Below are 17,614 nucleotides of genomic sequence, written 5' to 3'. Positions count from 1 at the left end.
AGAGTACAGCAGGGGTGAGCTCAGGGCTGCAGGCCAACTCTGGCTGCTGTTTACAGCCGTGGGAGCACCCCCCGCCGAGTTCTGTGTCTCATTTTGGACAAACCTTGGGAGCACCATCCACTTACACGCTGGGACACACCTGAGTCAATCAAGAGACTGACATGTATATTTCTAGGAAAAAAGATGTGTCTAAGAGCTTGTTGTTTATCGTCACATTTTCAGTAATTTGAAGATGCAAGTGCCTAAGGGAAATGCTTGATTGCTAAATAACTTATGGAAATGCCTGACTGCTAGATGACTGATGAAAATGATTTTTTATTTTTCGTGGCATTCATCAAACCCAAATAGAAAAGCATTAGACCCAAACAAAATCAAGATAAAAGTAAATGAAAAACAAAGGCCTCTCAAAGTAAACATAAATATTAACTCAAATGTCTTTGGGGACCGACTGTGTGTCAAGCACGGCTAGACCCTGAGGATACTGAAATGAGCAACACATAGTATCTGCCTTTAAAGGTTTCAGAGTTTCCCTAGGAAACCAATAAGAAAACCAAGTATTATGTGTGGATAATATGTACCATGATGGATGCACGACTGGGTACCTGGCAGCAACCAGATGCTGACAAAGGGTGAGGCCCTGACAAGTTCAGGAAAAACCAACTGTCTTAGACTGCCTGGGCTGCTATAACCAAATACCATAACCTGGGTGACAAACAATAGACATTTATTTCTCACAGTTCTGGAGGCTGGGAAATCCTAGATCAGGGTGCTGGCAGCATGGTGGGGGTCTTGGTGAGGGCTCTCCTCCTGGCTTGTAGACAACCACCTCATCACTGTGTCCTCACGTGGCGTAGAGAAAGCTCTGGTCTCTTCCTCTTCTTCTAGGGGCAGTAATCCCATCGTGGGGACCCCACCCTCATGACCTCATCTAAACTTAATTACTTCCCAAAGGCCCCTGTCTCCAAAAACCATCACACTGGGGGATTAGGACTTCAACATGTAAATCTGGGAGGGACATAAACATTTGGTCTGTAACACCAACCAAAAAAGGTAACTTCTGAGTTAAGTCCTGAAAAAAGGAGACATGAGGGAGGGTCTTAGGGCAGGGAAGGAAAGAGTGGGTAGAAAAACTGTGCAGAGCACAGAAGCAGCAATGAGCCTCTGTAAGTAAGTTGTTGTAGTGGCATACAGCATGAGGATGGCAGAGGGGCTCAGGACACCAACAGGGGTGTCGGCCCCATATTAAAGGTTTTGGTCTTATTCTGAAGGAAATGGGGAGTCACTGATAGATTTTATGCAGTTCTAAGACATGGTCAGATTTGTGTTGGAAAAAGACTCATCCACAACAAGAAAGATGGATTTGAGGGGGCTTGAGAGTGAAGAATTCACTAAGATGCTACTTACAGGCTGTGTCACTAAAAACCAGATTTTCCAAGAACATTTCATGCCATGGGACGTATAAATAATAACAACAACAATAATAATAAATCATAATTATAATAAACATGGTGAATCCTGGCAGGTGCTAGACACTTAAACATCATCTTATCAGTCTTAGTAACAGCCCTCTGAAATAGGTATTTTTTTATTTTAATGAGGACGCAGAGGCTCAGAGAGGTCATGTAACTTACCAAAGGTCACACAGTGAGGAAGTGGCTGTGCTTGGTTTGACCCCTGAGGCCCTGCTCCTCACGACCACGCCAGCTGTGAACAGTCAGCTTTGAGGGCCTCAGTGCTGGGGAGGGGTGGGCCGGCGAGGAGGGGTCCACACCACCACTGGACCTGCCAGTCTGCATGACAGTCCATGACCCAAGGAGAACCTGCTAGGGTGACATCCCTGGGAGTGGCCTCTTGGGAGCGTGTGGGCTGTCTCCTCACTCCCACCCCAAAAGCACTGCAGGGCGATGATTTTGCATATGCAGTGGGAGTGCAGTGATTTGGGGAATGATATGGGTGCAGTATATTTTGTTTAAAAAGACCAACTCCACTTCCTCTCCCCAAATGGTTGCAAGGGGTACGGATAATGCCATTTTGCTCAGATGTATTTATCCAACAGTGGAAATGCCTCAGCCAGAAGCACGAGGCTCTGGGGAAAAAGATCCATGACAGCAAGGCCCCGGTCTTTCGTCCTTCACCAGCAGAGGAATCAGGCCCACAGGTCACACTGCCATCCTGGTTTTATCTTCACCGAGGCAACGCGATGGGGTTGCATGGGGTCTGCAGAGAACAAGAGCCCCTCGGCTGTCTCCGTGCTCTGGTCGTCTCCCAGGCCTGGACGCTGCGTTCTGTCTCCAGCACAGCCTACCTTCCCCACTGCCAGCACTCTCCTTCCTAAAACAGATGTTCTATTTCAAACCTCTTCTAAAACTACAGCCCCAGGGCTTCCCTGGTGGCGCAGTGGTTGAGAATCTGCCTGCCAATGCAGGGGACACGGGTTCGAGCCCTGGTCTGGGAAGATCCCGCATGCCGCGGAGCGGCTGGGCCCGTGAGCCACAATTACTGAGCCTGCGCATCTGGAGTCTGTGCTCCGCAACAAGAGAGGCCGCGATAATGAGAGGCCCGCGCACCGCGATGAAGATTGGCCCCCACTTGCCGCAACTAGAGAAAGCCCTCGCACAGAAACGAAGACCCAACACAGCCATAAATTAAAATAAATAAATAAATAAATAAAAACCTTTTAAAAAAAAAAAAAAACTACAGCCCCAAATGCCACTTGACTCCTCAGAAACCTTCCGTTGCTTTCCAGTGCCTTCTGAGTGGAATTCTAACTTCTTAGCAGGACATCCAGGGCCCTGCTTCATCTGAAAACTCCTCACCCCAAACCCCAAACCTGATAGTGTCTTATCTAATAGGTGCTTAAGAGTCATTTGTGCAAGTATCCAGAGAAAACTGCAACTTGCCACTTAGAGCACAGGTGATGCAGAGTACGGTTCCAAATCTCCACTAAGATCCTTTCTGCGTCAGGAGACAGAGGCAGGGAGGGTTACCATAGGCTACTGCGGTTTGTATAGAAGCTAGAACTTGTCACTTAATTAATGTTTCTTCCCATTTGATCCAGAAATCTAAGCCAGGAAATTCTGAGGCTGGCTATTCCAGTCTCAGCTGCTTCAAATAAAACAGTGAAATTAATTTGCCGTCATGGTCGTAAGAATTTCTTGAAAGGAGTTGCCTCTGAGGTTAATGAGTAGAAGAGGCCAGTTCTGTGTCTGCGGAAATTCTTGGAATCTGAAGACATGGGCAGTTGGAACTGGGAAGGTTTCACAGAAAAATGTATATGTGTTGTCTTTGAGGTATTTACTTAACTAAAGACGTACGTTTCTACAGCTTCTGGACACTGATTTTATGGGAAAAGATCTTTAAAGCTTCTCCAATTCATTTCCCCACCTGCCAGGGTCGCCTGCCAGCTCCTTCCTCATAATGCCCACTGGTGCCAAAAGAATGTGTCCACGAGCCTGTCTGTCAGAACCAACCAAAATGCACTCAGTGTTTTGTACTTGACTTCAGCACACTGTTTCTGCCCTTCCCCGCAACAGCTCCTTCTAACCCAGTCTGGACACAGCTGAAGTTTGCGGTATGAAGATGGGTCTCACTTTAGTCCTCAGAACCCAGAGGAAGACCGGTTTGTGTAATGCCCATTACAGGCGTTTCCCGGGGCAGCTGCCTTCCCAGAAACGCTTCCAGACTGAACCAGACGGAGCTCGCTACCTGCCAGTGAAACAGCAGGCTGGAAAAACAGCTCTGGGACTCCACCGAGACTGTTCCGGAGATGAACCTTAAAAAGCTCCCTTCTCCCCTTACGTAGGCCAGGAGGCAAGGGGGTCTACAGAACCGGATTTCTGAACTCCTCTAAGACAATGCAGACATGAAAATGCAAAGACAGCGATTGTCTGCAATCTGCACTCCCGACGGGCAGAGACACATACATAGGAGGCCAGTGTTAGCCAACCCGGAACTCTGGGGATCTCATGCTTTCCCACGTATTCTCCTCAAGACACTAAAACCAGCAATAACTCTTGGCAATGCAAACACATTCCTATTAGCTGAATAGGCACAACCGAAGATTATATGCCCCAGTGGTCTTGTTTTGAACTGCAAAAGAAGAGGCTAGATTTCAAAGGAGCTATGATAAAATTCTCCACCCCTGGTGGGCTCTTAACTCTTCCTGATGTTTGTACTACAGAAGGGGTTGACATTTCCTAGGGTTCTCTTTGAGCAAGCTTCAAAGTCATTCTGAGATGAAATTGCCAGCTTTCATGCATGTTTTAAAAGGGCAAAATACCTCTAGTGCCTAGCACGGGGCCTGGGATACCATGAGGTCTCAATAACTATTTACTGATTAAAGGAATATGCAGAAAGAACTCAATAGAAAAGCAGGATCATCTTTAATCAGCAAAATTTTTCCCCTCTAAACTGTGAGACAGAATTCCACTGAAGGGTGCCTGGTTCCTAGGCAGGGCCACCGCCCTCAAATCTAGGGACCAAATGGACCCTGCCTCCCCAAGCTACGCAGGACTTAATTTGCATAGCTGTACATGGCCCCCCTGAAGCACTTATTGGATGGAAAAATATAGAGAATTTGCTGAAGGTCTGAGACACTTTTCAAATGGCATAATGTGTTTCCCTGATAACAGACTTCATTTTAATCATTTATATTCTTTTTCTGTGTTTGAGGAAAAAAATCAATATGTACAGCAAGCATATATAAACTGTTCAGTGTGACTTGCTTCTGTAATTAAGCTAAAATCTTGCATGTGGGTCATGGGTGACCAAAGTTAGGGAGAAGTATGTAAAATATGTCACCTACCTATACAAATATAGTTCTGCTAATCCATCAGGGATGGGCAATAGAGTATGCACAGTGGTTTCTGAGTTTGCCTTCAGAGGTCCTTTGTGAGATGCCCGCTGGGGTCAGACATGCCGGGGAAGGCCAAGGAATAGAGCCAGGTTAATGGGTCCCACAGGAACCAGGGATCCTAATGGAGACACAACCCATAACCCTGGTCCTGGTCTCATTAATCCTGTGCTCTCACCACCTCTGTTCTGGGTTTATGACGATGTCTTTAAATCATATGCTCAGAAGATTAGTAGGTTCAAGCAAAAGGAAGAACCCTCAGTACCTTTGCTGAGTAACAGTTGTACCTCAAAATGGTTATGCCAGCTGAAGAAAATCTTTTTGTTGCCACTTTTAGGAAAAGGTCAAATGAATTTCAAGCAATTAGCAGAAAGGCAGCCTTAAGGCATGGACCAACTCAAGGAGTGTGAAAAGCCAGAGTTAGGTCAAATGCTAGAGAGTTGGGAGTTAAATTTTTAAAATAACATTTTAGGGAAAAGAACAAATGAGTGGGTTTGATTTCAAGAATTGATGTAGTTTATTGAAAAGAGCCAGTCTTCTTTTTTGACCTGTATAGTTATACCTCTTTTAAAAAAGCCAAATTCCTGCTATATTTCCTACTATACAATTTTAAGAATTAAATATATGGTGTGCCTCAGTCATGATCCAGCATTCGAGATTGGTTTGTTTTTTTTTAATCTAGCGAGAGCACATCCATATATTTCCTTGTTTTGTCAGCTGCCAAAACCAAGAAGCAATGACACTACAGTAGCAGTGGGCACACCCAGCACCCAGATCTTGGTTTCTAATACCACTTCCCCAGAAACCAGGGCTCCTTAGAGAAATGGCTGACTTTAGGACTGGGACGGGAAGTGTATAAGATAAACCTGGTGCATCTTGTTGCAACAGAAAGTAAAAAAGGGCTCACACACACAGACATACACACACAATAATGGATATATATCAAACGGACACAGGAGCTGACTGAAAGAATCCTCAGTGGCCAAAGCAGGAACAATTTGAACAACGTAAAACAGCGCTAGATTATATCACAAAATATAAAATAAATACCCCTGAGTCCAAGCTTATATAAATAAACAATTGACTATGTAAATAAACAGGGAAAGTAGACAAGTCTCACATGTAGAAAAACTCAAAACAACTTATGAAGCTACTTCAACCTTCAAGGAGGTGAAGCATAATTCCTTAAGTGTGGGATGTGCACAGTGACGTCCTTCCAAAGAATTCAGTATAGAAAGGAAGGAAAAAAGAAAATTACAGTGGAGAAATTTGACAAACAGGACTTCAGTCAGCTGGTCAAAGTTGACAACAGTGACAAGTCCTGTTGACAGTATGTGCCCTCGATATGGTGGAACAGGAGCAGTACTTCGTCTCTGTGGACTTCTCCTCAAAAGAGATAAGCCCAGTTCAATCAGGAGAAGAACATCAGACAAATCCCAGTTGACGGATATTCTACAAAATCCTTGACTCATACCCCTCAAAATTGTCAGTATCAACAAAAACAGAAAGTGTGGGAAACTGCCACAGCCAAATAGAGCCTGAGGAGAGATGATGACTAAATATAATGTGGTACCTGGATGGACTCTTAGAACAGAAAAAGGACATGAGGTAAGAACTAGGAAAATCTGAATAAGGTATGGACTTTAGTTAATAACACTGTATCAGTGTTGGCTGTGACAAATGCTCTATAATAATTTAAGATGTTAATGACAGGGGAAACTGGATGTGAGGTATATGGGATCTCTGTATTATCTTTACAATTTTTCGGTAAACCTACAACTGTTCTCATATAAAACACTTATTTTTAAAAATCTAGCGAAAGCAAACATTGTAAAGCAAGTATACTCCAATAAAAATTAATTTAAGAAAATCTAACAAGAGCAGCCTTTGAGGGAAGGAGAAATCAACTTTTATTCTTACCTGCCCCAAATCTCCAATGGGCATATTTCTGTAAATACATGTATTCCTGGGAGACACACATTTCCTTTTGCCCATTTATGTGCGGTGCCCATCATGCATTCTCAATGGGTGGATATTTGCCCTCAAAGGAGCAAAAATTGGTACTTGGGGAGGAGGTGAAAATTCTTAGGTATTACAATGGTTTATTCCACTCCAAAGCTTAAAACTACCCAACAAAATCTTATTCCTTAGTATTTAATTTCTCTCTTTAAAGAGAAATTAAATTTAATTCAAATTTTAATTAATTTAATTTTTCTCTTTAGGCAGGCAGTAATGAAAGTCCGATTGTAAAATACTGGTATATGTCACTAGAAACACACATCTTATGCTTACAGGGATGTGTGTGAGAAATGGGGGGATCATAAGCATGTTTAATCAACACAAAAGGAAAATCTCACGTGAACTCTCTACATAGGCATTATGTCACAGTCACATAATAGCACTCAATTCTGTTGTTTTTAACATGATTTTATGGACTTGGTTGTAGGCACTCTCGTGATAAGTTTTAAAGTATTTCACACTTTTTAAGAAAAAAATAGGAGGATTTTTTTTTTTTAATCTGAGCTTTAAATTTCGACTGAACAAAACAGCCTCATCACCATCAGGACTGTTTATTGAGCAACTGTGAAGAACAGTCCTCGTTGTTTATGTTTTAACTGCAGAGAAATTCTAGAGTCAAGGCATAGGCAATGGCTTCCTCAGCCTTCATGTGATATGAAACTGCTAAATGCAATATTGATACACATGAATTCTCTCTTGGGAAGACAGGCTTTTTAGTCTAAACTCTGATTTATAAATTATCATCCTTTCTAGAAATTATATGTTCTTCTAAATGTCCTCAATCTCCAGGACCTTTCTCTCTTATTAAAAGAGTTCAGGTTAAAATATAAAAAGCCATATATCATTAATTGTTACAAACGCACCATGCAAATGTAGATGTGACTAATAGGAAAACTGGGTGTGGGGAGTATGGGACCGCTCCATACTATCTTTGCAATTTTTCAGCAAATCTAAAGCTATTCTCTTTTTTTTTTTTCTGAAAAAAGAGTAGACATATATATACATATATGTATAACTGAATCACTTTGCTGTATACCTGAAACTAACACAACATTGTAAATCAACTACACTTCAATTAAAAAATTAAGAAAATGAGTATCAAGCAACTTCTTGAAAAAAAAAAGCTATTCTAAAATCACTTATTTTAAACATTACATATCTCTTATTAAATACTTAATTAAATTTATTACAACCATTAGTTCACTAAACTTTGAGGTCCTCAAGGGCAGGATAGCGTCTCACCCATTCTTGGGTCACAGGAACTTGACCTTGAACCTGAGACACAGCAGACACTTACATATCCTTGGACGAACAGATGAAAAACTGAAAACAGAATTCATCCAACTCTTTTTCTCCTAATATCAAATATGCTCAACACATCAAACACGGAGAGTCTTACCCAAGGATTATAAAAAATATATATTTTATAACGTCTCTCTGTTTAAATAATGCAAACCACTCTATCTCCTAGCATTATCCAAATTTGTTATTTTAAAATATAACTTTTTAAAAAAGACCCAGTTCTATGATGACGCTATAAGCTTGGGGAAGGAAAAAATGTTGCAGAAACTGTCGGGAGACCTGATTCAATAGACAACTTTTTGGAAAATGACATTAAGGCCTTGCTAAGAGGTCACAAGAAATAAATGAGTTAGCAGAGACCATTGTGGAAATGTAGCCCAAAGCCCTCCTTGACTGAGTGGCGAGCAACCAGAAGGGGGGACACAGTGGAACCAAGCACAACGTGTTGGCTTGCTTCCTGCCCTTTGTGTGCTGACCAAAGAGGAAGCAAGAACACTGAAAGGCCTGGCGGGGAGCGGGGACGGAGCCCTCACATGCGGTTGAAGAAAGCCAGGGCTGCCTTGGAGGGCAGGACTGACAGCTGGGGGAAGCGCTGGCCAGAGACCTCCACACTGTCCCTCTGAGCCGAGACCTTGCCTCTGGAGTCCAGACTGATGAACCAGTCCTGATACAATGCACAAGGGAAAGAAAGCTAAAGATCTTCTGGGAGGCAGCCGAGTGCTACGGAAAGACTAGACTTCAGAATCTAGCTGTCAGCCCTGTCACTTCCTGTTCTGTGAGCTTCTGCATCTTCTCCTACAAAGTGCACACAACATCCACCTTGCAGGGCTGCTGGGGGCACCTGGTGTGATCATATCTAGAGTATGTCTAGCCCGGGGGGTCGCAAACTACAGTCTGAGGGCCACATCCAGCCCACTGCCCCTGAGCTAAGAATGGTTTCACATTTCTTAATGGTTAAGAAAAATAAAAGGAGAATATTTCATGACACATGAACATTATAAAATTCAAATTACAATGTCCACAAATAAGTTTTATCAGAACACAACCACACCCATTGGTTCACTTATTATCTACGGCTGCTTTTACCTTTTAAGCCGCAGTGGCCAAGTTGAGTAGCTGTGACAGAGATCATAGGACCCACACAGCTGAAAACATTTACTGTCTAGCTCTTCATTAAAAAAGTTTGCCAATTTTTGTTCTGGCTCCATCCAAAGCAAAGGTCCTCAGTAACTGTTTCCTTACCCTTCTCGGCTTTCCCTTAGTGCAGGGGTTCTTAACCTGGGGAATTATGCACACCCCCGACGCCCCAGCCCAGGGCCTTCTGAGTTGACTTGGCTGGGGAGGAGGGTGCTCCTGGCATCTCATGGTAAAGACCAGGGATGCTGGCAAACATCCTACAATGCACAGAACAGCCCCCTTCCCCTACACACGTAACCGAGAACCACCCCCGCCCCAGTGGCAACAGGGCTGAGGCTGAGGGGCCCTGCCCTAGTGTAAGGAGGAAGGCCAGAATGAATGAAGGGAAAGGAGAGTGGCTGAGATTTACTCAGCACGCCGGGGGCACTATGTCAGACAGCAGGGTAACCACCACCATCTCCTTTGCAAATGAGGAAACAGACTCAGCAAGGGCTAGTCACTGGCCCAACATCACACAGCAAGGCAGAGGCTGTGCAGGAGTCTGAAGCCATTTCTGTTATGTTCCAAAGCCTTTTCTCCTTCCACTCTGCCTGCCATCAACTCTTAAAAAACAGTTGAGTTCCCAAAGATACAGGGGTGCTAGCTTTTACCTCACTAACCCCTCTCCCAGAAGGGCGGGCAGAATCTTGGCTGGGTAGGTTATGTGAGGCCGGAACAAGAGCCTCCTGTGTGGCAGACATAGCCTCATGGGGACTGTCAGGCAAGGGGTGGGGTTGGGAGTCCAATGGGAGTTAAGAGACAGGGGGTGGAGGCGGAGAACAGACCATCCTAAGAGACCGTACAGTCTAGAAATAACGTTCCAACTTCGGAGCCACTGTACGTTTCTTATGAGAAGCCTCACAGGAGGTATTTTAATAACATTATATTCCTAAGAGGAGGCGCTACTGGCTGGCTTGTAAGCTAATGTAAGCTCAATGTTCCATAAGTCAAAAGGCTAACCGTTGAGCTTACTCAGCCAAGCTCAGGCACCACCGGCTGGCCTGCAGCAACTCCTGCAATGACCAGAATATTCCCTTAGAGAAGAGGAAACTCATTCTCTCTAGGACTGGCCACGTAAACCCCTGGAACAGAGAGGCACACATGGGGAGTTACTCCAGGGAGGACACTAGCAGCCACAAAAGAGAAAAATGTCACGTTCTTCCAAGCAAGAAAAGACCTCCGAAATGATTTTAAAAGCACCTAAACTCGCTACAAGGAGGTCAGCAATGTCTGAAAAGTCCAGGTCATCCAAGAGTGGTTTGCACCTCTCTGCAGAAATGAAGAGGCTCTCCAGGCACCCTCTGGCGTTCGAATAACACGCAAAGGTTGAGTTTTGTCCCCTCTATCTTCTGTAGCACGAGGCACCTCCACGCCAGTGAGCGACCCAGCCCCCAGGCACAGAGGAAGGCTCAGAGCCCGTATCCTCACTGGATGCCGAACACTGCACTAAGGGACAAGGAAGGAATAAAGCTGAGGCCACCACCCGCGGGGAGGGCACAGGCTGGTGAGAGAAGCACAAATATAAACTAGTGATGACAGCCCAGTATGATCCGTGCCAAAGAGCTGAGTCCCAAGTCTCGCAGAGTTAGGGTCTAAAGCCAGCACAGAAGGCGAAGCGGTACCCAAGGCAGAGTTAACAGTAATCTTCTAAGTACCTTATGGTTTTTGTGCTTTTCTGTAAGTTCAATGTGGCCATTTCTTCTCTCCTGAACCCCGCTGGGTTGAGCACAGTTGCGTTTGCTTATTTTGGGGTCCCTGCTGTATAATGACATCCAACTGAAAAACCAGACTCGCTCTCAGGGAGCGAGAGACTTGCCCTGTTTCAGGTGGAGGAAGAGAGGAAACAGCAGACACCCGATCTCCCGTCACGCCACCCCCCGACCCCGGCCTATCCCCCGGCCACATGCTCCTCGGGGAGATCAGAGGATGGAATTGTGATTTAAGCTGCACGTCCTTAGCTTCTGTCTCTGCCCCGTCCGCAGGCTCAGTGCGCACGAGTGAAGCGTGTGCATGGTGTGCCTGCACGTCACGGGGATGACTGATTAGGACAAAGGCCTGGGAAGGACAGACGTGGCTGGGGAGGTCAGAATGAGCTGCACAGACAAGGTGCTGGTTAAGCTGGGGCTTCAGGAATGAGTAGTACACAGGTGGCAGGGACAAAGCAAATGCCAAGCACGGCAGTAAAGAACGTGGCATATTTAGGCAACAGGCTACCACTGAGGAACAGGATGGCTGAGAGATGGGAGCTAAGCCTCCAGAGTGGGTACCAAGTGAAGGAACCTGAGTCAGGTATCGTGAGAAGCTTCTGAAGGATGAGAAGTCTCCAAGCTCATGATCTGAGGGGAGCTGGGGGGCGACAATCTTATCTTCCAGGGGCTACTAAATAAAGTGGAGAACATGGCTGGGGGGCTGTTTCCACATCGGGACACAGTCCATTAAGGCAACTGGGAACTTCTGGCTGGAGGTGCCTAAAATCCATTGGAAGTCAGTGACCCGATCTCAGGCGTCAGAGCAGGGTGGGCGATTTGGATCGTCAGTGAGTGTATGTTGGAGGACGATGGTGAGGTGATCAGATCCACGTCCCACGTAGTAGGAGCCCGTGTGTGGGCCCTGGCTGCTTCTGTCACTCACGGGAGCTCCCGGCCCTCCTTCCACAGGTGGACGGTGAGGCCACAGGACGGAGTGACACAACCCGCAGGAGCCCTTAGTCAGAAACGCACCGAGGAAGAAACTCAGGGGAAACCAACAGTTCAGGGACAAAGCCAAGAAGAGGAACCAAAGGCAAGAATTAAAAACATATGAGACCAAACAAGAGCGAACAGGGTCTCAGGAGCCAAAGGAAGTGGGAGTTTCAAAGGAGAGTGAATCAGCGTCGAGATAAGTAAAATAAAGAGCGAGAGGCATGCTCTGGCTTCAGAGGTTGAGAGGCTACCCATGACCTTGGCAAGAGCGGTCGTGATGAAGTGCTGGGGGTGGAAGCCGCTACAGAGGGCTGCAGAGGACCTGCGGGAGGAGGTGGGGAGGGGGAGGAGGCGACCCCTCGGAGAAGAAGTCTGATTGCGGAGGCGTGAAAGGGGATGGTTATCTGAGGGAAAAGCAGGGCTTGGTTTTCTCAGCCGTGAAACAAAGCAAATGGAAATCTATGCAGCAGACTCTACCTCTGCCATTTTAATTAGCAGCTATTTGATCTTTCAGATTCTCAGTATGCTATGGGAAGCTCTGGTTTCATGTTCTAATCCTTTTGCCTTTTTATTTTCCATTTCACGTACTATTTCCATCATTTCGTTCTCCTGTGAGAAAGCTGGAAATTGGAAATTTCCTGGAGCATTCAAAGGCTGAGCTCAACTGAGGTCATCTCACAATCAACCCCATCTTGATATGTCTTCCCTGGATCCAGAGTAAACTTTTTTAGGACATGAAATTTGAGGTTGGTCCCTAAAGAAACTTTAAATTCTGCATATCACCTTACATTGGGGTGGTAGTTTTTAGTTAATGTATTTTCACACCCATCGTTTCATCTCATTCTTACAATGACCCTAAGAGGGAGGAAAGAGCAGATAAGCTTATACTCATGTTATAGATCAAAACAACGGCAAGCAAACAAACAAAATGCTGGAAGCTCTCCAATGCACACAAGGTCACGTTCTTTTCCCATCCTCTCTTCTTTCAACTATGTGATCAGTGGCAATGATGGCTTGACTCTTGATTTGTAAAGGACATAATAATACCCCATTTGGATATATCTCCATCATAGATGAGAGAGAGAGAAAAAGAGAATCTGAGTACTTTTGCCTGAATCAAGTTGATGCCTGGGCCTTCCCTCAAACCAATTAAGTCAAATTGTCAAAGACTGGCTGAATGGAAAGGCAGCAAGGAATAAAACAGGGAAGCAGGAAAGCAGAAATGCAAACCTAAAAGCCTGTATTCTAAGGTCCTGCAGGCATAGTTGTGCAGCAAAATTATTCACGAAGTGGGTATGTTTTGCATACTTGAAGATACGCCCCGTTAATGCGGTTTAAAATTACAGTTACTAGTAGTATTACTTATATCCCATCTATTTTATAAGATTGTTGTCTCTTACATTACTCAATATTTAACGAGGCCTCCAAAAAAGTAATGATGACTAAATGTCTTGAGGCCATCAATCCTATATATACCTCTACGTAGAATATTTGTAATAGCACAACTCTAGATATGGGAAGAAGGAACAAGTGAAAACATTTCCCAGATCATAATAGACTAGTAAGATGGGAGATCCAGAGAATTTTAGACTGTCAACAGGGCCTAATCTGAAAATTAGCACATTGAGGGGCCTATCCACAGAATCCTCCTCAATGTAGGAATAAGCCTTCTTAGCACCAGGGGACAAAATTGGTCATGGTCTGCCTCCCAAAGGTTGGTCAGATTTATGACCAAAATGAGGCACTGTGGACAGAGTTTGTCCCCCGCCATCTAGTGAACAAGAGATGTTGTGGCCAAAAAGGCATCAGCCACTGCAGCTGCCCCCAACCGTGCACTCTGCGGGGAATTCAGGATGGAGAAGACAGGATACCGGTCCTAGGTATTGAAGATGCACAATAAAGGAAAGATTTCAATAAATCCCACCCCCCAAAAAAATTTTTTTAAAAATAAAATAAAATTACAGCATTGACTGTTATTTTGATGACGAAGAAAGACGTACACAAACACGCCATTTGGCAGAATCCTTATTCCCACAACAAACATACACAGCTACTCTGTGAAGAATTACGGCACGCAGGTGCACGCACGTTAACAGACATTTACATGCACCCTGTTCATGCAAGGTCTCAGTGGTTAACCACCAATTAAGGGGGCGCATGGTAATTACAGAGCCATAAGGCTGACTCCACAGCCACACGCTGAGATGAGCCCCACGGCAGTACGACAAGATGCTGTTCCCCAAACCACCCAGGTCGCTGTTCCCTTAAATAATGTCAGTGACCTGGAGTTATTTTAGTCAGTAGGTATGTGCCTACTTCCTGCCTGGTTCTAATCCTGGATGCAGACCCCTAGAGGAGGTGGGACAGCATTCAAACAATAATGGCTTTTCCTAGTTTTCTACAAAGATGGTGCTGGTGGCCCCCGGCCATCAGGTTGTAAGCTTGGCCAGGGCGGATGTGCAGTTCCCGCTCTGGTACGCCTCCTGCTGTCTGCGAGGTGGCGAGCTGGTAGTAAGGATGAAGCTGGAGGTCAGAAACTAGAGCCGACCTGAACAAGTCCATTCCAAAGGCATACTGAGAACCTTCATCAGCTTGTTGCTCTGATGCCCTCCAAGGTGGGCTGCCAGATAAAACACAGGACGGCAGTTAAATCTGGATTGTGATAAACAACAATATCCCAAATATGGCATGGGATAGACTTATGCCAAGAAATATTCATTGTTTACCTAAGTCCAAGTTTAACGGGGCATTCTGTACTCTTATTTGCTAAATCTGGCAACCCTACCACCAGGGAAAAACTCCCATAAAGGCTTCCACCACCCAAATAACTTTAGATTGTTCCATATTTTTATATTATTAATTAGTGCCTATCAATATTTTAAAGATATACTTTCTTTATAACATAGTATACTTCTCTTTTTCTGAATCTATCATATCATTTCTCGTTTTGCAAATTAGTAGCATGATGAAATTTTCTTTAGTGTCTTAAGTTTTTCTTCTAGGAAACAGTATCAATGTCACCGTGATTGCCTTATACTTTGTATATTCCATCTGCAACAGTCTCCATGAAGCAGAAATATTGAAAAAGTTTAGATTTGGCATTTGGATACTTTAACCCAACCTTTCTGAATGCTCACTTTCAGCTGAAAGCCTCTTTAGAAAATAAAATAATGATGTAAATCATATTATCATTATGGACACAAAGGTGGCCCACTGCAGCCCTTCCAGAACACTACAGAACATTTTCACAATCTCAACTGCTCTTTTAAAATAATGTTTTCTATTATAAAAAATACTCTAAAAATAGTTCCACATAACACAAGGACAAAGCCATCTGTATGATCTCTCCAAAGAGCTCAGATTTCTATAGATTTTATCCCTTTCCAACTGTTCCAACAATTCTGAAATTTAAGAAAGTCACTTATATTTGTCAGACAAAACTCATCAAAATATGAAATTTAATCACTAATATTTCAATTATTTTATATTATTCTTTTACGTCATAGAAGACTCAAATCAAACGTGTCAAAGTAAACAAAGCATAAAACTGCATTAAAACTCATTACAGAGGCTTCCCTGGTGGCGCAGTGGTTAAGAATCTGTCTGCCAATGCAGGGGACACGGGTTCAAGCCCTTGTCTGGGAAGATCCCACATGCCATGGAGCAACTAAGCCCGCGCGCCACAACTACTGAGCCTGCACTCTAGAGCCCACGATCCACAACTACTGAGCCCACGTGCCACAACTACTGAAGCCCACAGCGCCTACAGCCCGTGCTCCGCAACAAGAGAAGCCACCACAATGAGAAGCCCGCGCACCGCAACAAAGAATAGCCCCCACTCGCGGCAACTAGAGAAAGCCTGTGCACAGCAAGGAAGACCCAACACAGCCAAAAATAAATAAAAAAATAAATTTATTTTTTTAAAAAACTCATTACAAACTTTTTTAAAAAGTTGCATTAAAATGTTTCTACCAGGGCTTCCCTGGTGGCGCAGTGGTTAAGAATCTGCCTGCCAATGCAGGGGACATGGGTTTGAGCCCTGCTCCAGGAAGATCCCACATGCCACGGAGCAGCTAAGCCTGTGTGCCACAACTACTGAGCCTGCACCCTAGAGCCCGTGAGCCACAACTACTGAGCCCGTGTGCCACAACTACTGAAGCCTGTGCGCCTAGAGCCTGTGCTCCACAACAAGAGAACCCGCCTCAATGAGAAGTCCATGCACCGCAACGAAGAGTAGCCCACGCTCGCCACAACTAGAGAAAGCCCACGTGCAGGAGCGAAGACCCAACGCAGCCAAAAATAAAATAAATTTATTAAAAAAAAAAAAAAATGTTTCTACCAATAATTGATCGATAAAACTGAAATGTTAATGAAATAGACATGAATGAAAAATATCCAGCACTCAAGTAAGATGAGCTGAAAGTTGCATATCTGGAAATGTTATCCCCAGTGTGCTTGGAAAAATAAGCTTCCACAGACACAAACAGTGTTGAGAGACTCATCAGAACTGTCACATCAAAACCAGTTTGTATTTTATCTTCTTAATAATGAAGATTTCACTTTATAAGGAAGGATAAAGTTGGAATTAAAGTAGATAAACACAAAACTTGAATAAGAGAATATGAATGCAGTTAATGTGATTTTTAAACTCCAGTCACTGAAAAGTCAAGAAGAAAAACGAAACCAAAAAAACTGACCTTTGTGTCCGCGTTTGTCACTGGGTTCCACGGGTCTCCATTCAAAAGAGAGGCACTGACCACTTCGTAAGCTCCTCTCCCGTCCCTCGCGCCGGCCTGTTGCACGGAAGGTACGAATCTGCTTCCCAAGTTCACCCCTGCAACACAAAGAAAAATCTCCATGCTTATTCCAGTCTGGAAGAGTTTAGCATCAGAAGTATGACATCAATGACTCAATGAAAATATCTGGAAGTTGAATAAGGCCAGGGAAACATCATAATCTATTAAATCATAGTCAAGTGTTAGAACTGATTAATTCTCTGTCAATCGAACACAAAAAATTTTGTAACAAAGAAAACAAGAGCTAATTTTTTCCTTCAAGCCCTGTGGCATGTGCTGGGTGATTAGCATCGTCAAAGTATATAATTCTGTCCTTCAACGAGCAACAAAAACCCACGAGCCGTGACTTTTTAAATGATGAATTAATGCTTTGCTTAAGATCAGCTCTATTTAAAGTCTCAGGGCTTTAGCTATATTAAGACTAAATCCATTTGCTTAAGTTCCAGCAAATCAGTTAAACACAATGCCAACTCTGCTCTCTGTACTTATGGAGGCTAATTTTATGTGCTTATGGGAGTGATTCTATAGACAAAATTAATTTGTCAAGTTCAGACTGACTAGACTGGTTCACGGAAAAAAAAAATAAAGTCGTTCTATCAACTATTATGTGATCTTGTTTCCTGGGGTACTGTCAAACCAGCTAATATACTGACCCAGGTTCAGTGTAGCCCCATTTCCATAAACAATCCTAACGGAAAGTGTAACATTTTTCTCTTCTGGAGAATGTATTGCTTTCTTAACAAATACAGTAATTTCTCCGGGCTAGCTCCCCTATGAGGTCACCCTCC

The 17,614-nt window shown here is 44.1% G+C and overlaps 1 protein-coding gene across 2 annotated transcripts in view; it reads right to left on the bottom strand.

The window, feature by feature from the left end:
• The window catches only part of ADAM12 (ADAM metallopeptidase domain 12), a 402,635-nt gene that overhangs the window by 325,961 nt on the left and 59,060 nt on the right, over positions 1 to 17,614 (bottom strand). For both annotated transcript variants that reach the window (XM_057530791.1, XM_057530792.1), the window contains exon 2: positions 16,728 to 16,864. In XM_057530791.1, the coding sequence (XP_057386774.1) occupies positions 16,728 to 16,864 (137 nt within the window). The remainder of the gene's footprint in view (positions 1 to 16,727; positions 16,865 to 17,614) is intronic.

The sequence above is a fragment of the Balaenoptera acutorostrata genome, chromosome 16 (assembly GCF_949987535.1).
Source record: "Balaenoptera acutorostrata chromosome 16, mBalAcu1.1, whole genome shotgun sequence".
NCBI lineage: Eukaryota > Metazoa > Chordata > Mammalia > Artiodactyla > Balaenopteridae > Balaenoptera > Balaenoptera acutorostrata.
Note: the sequence above shows the minus strand (reverse complement) of the source record. Positions and strands in the feature narration are given on the sequence as shown.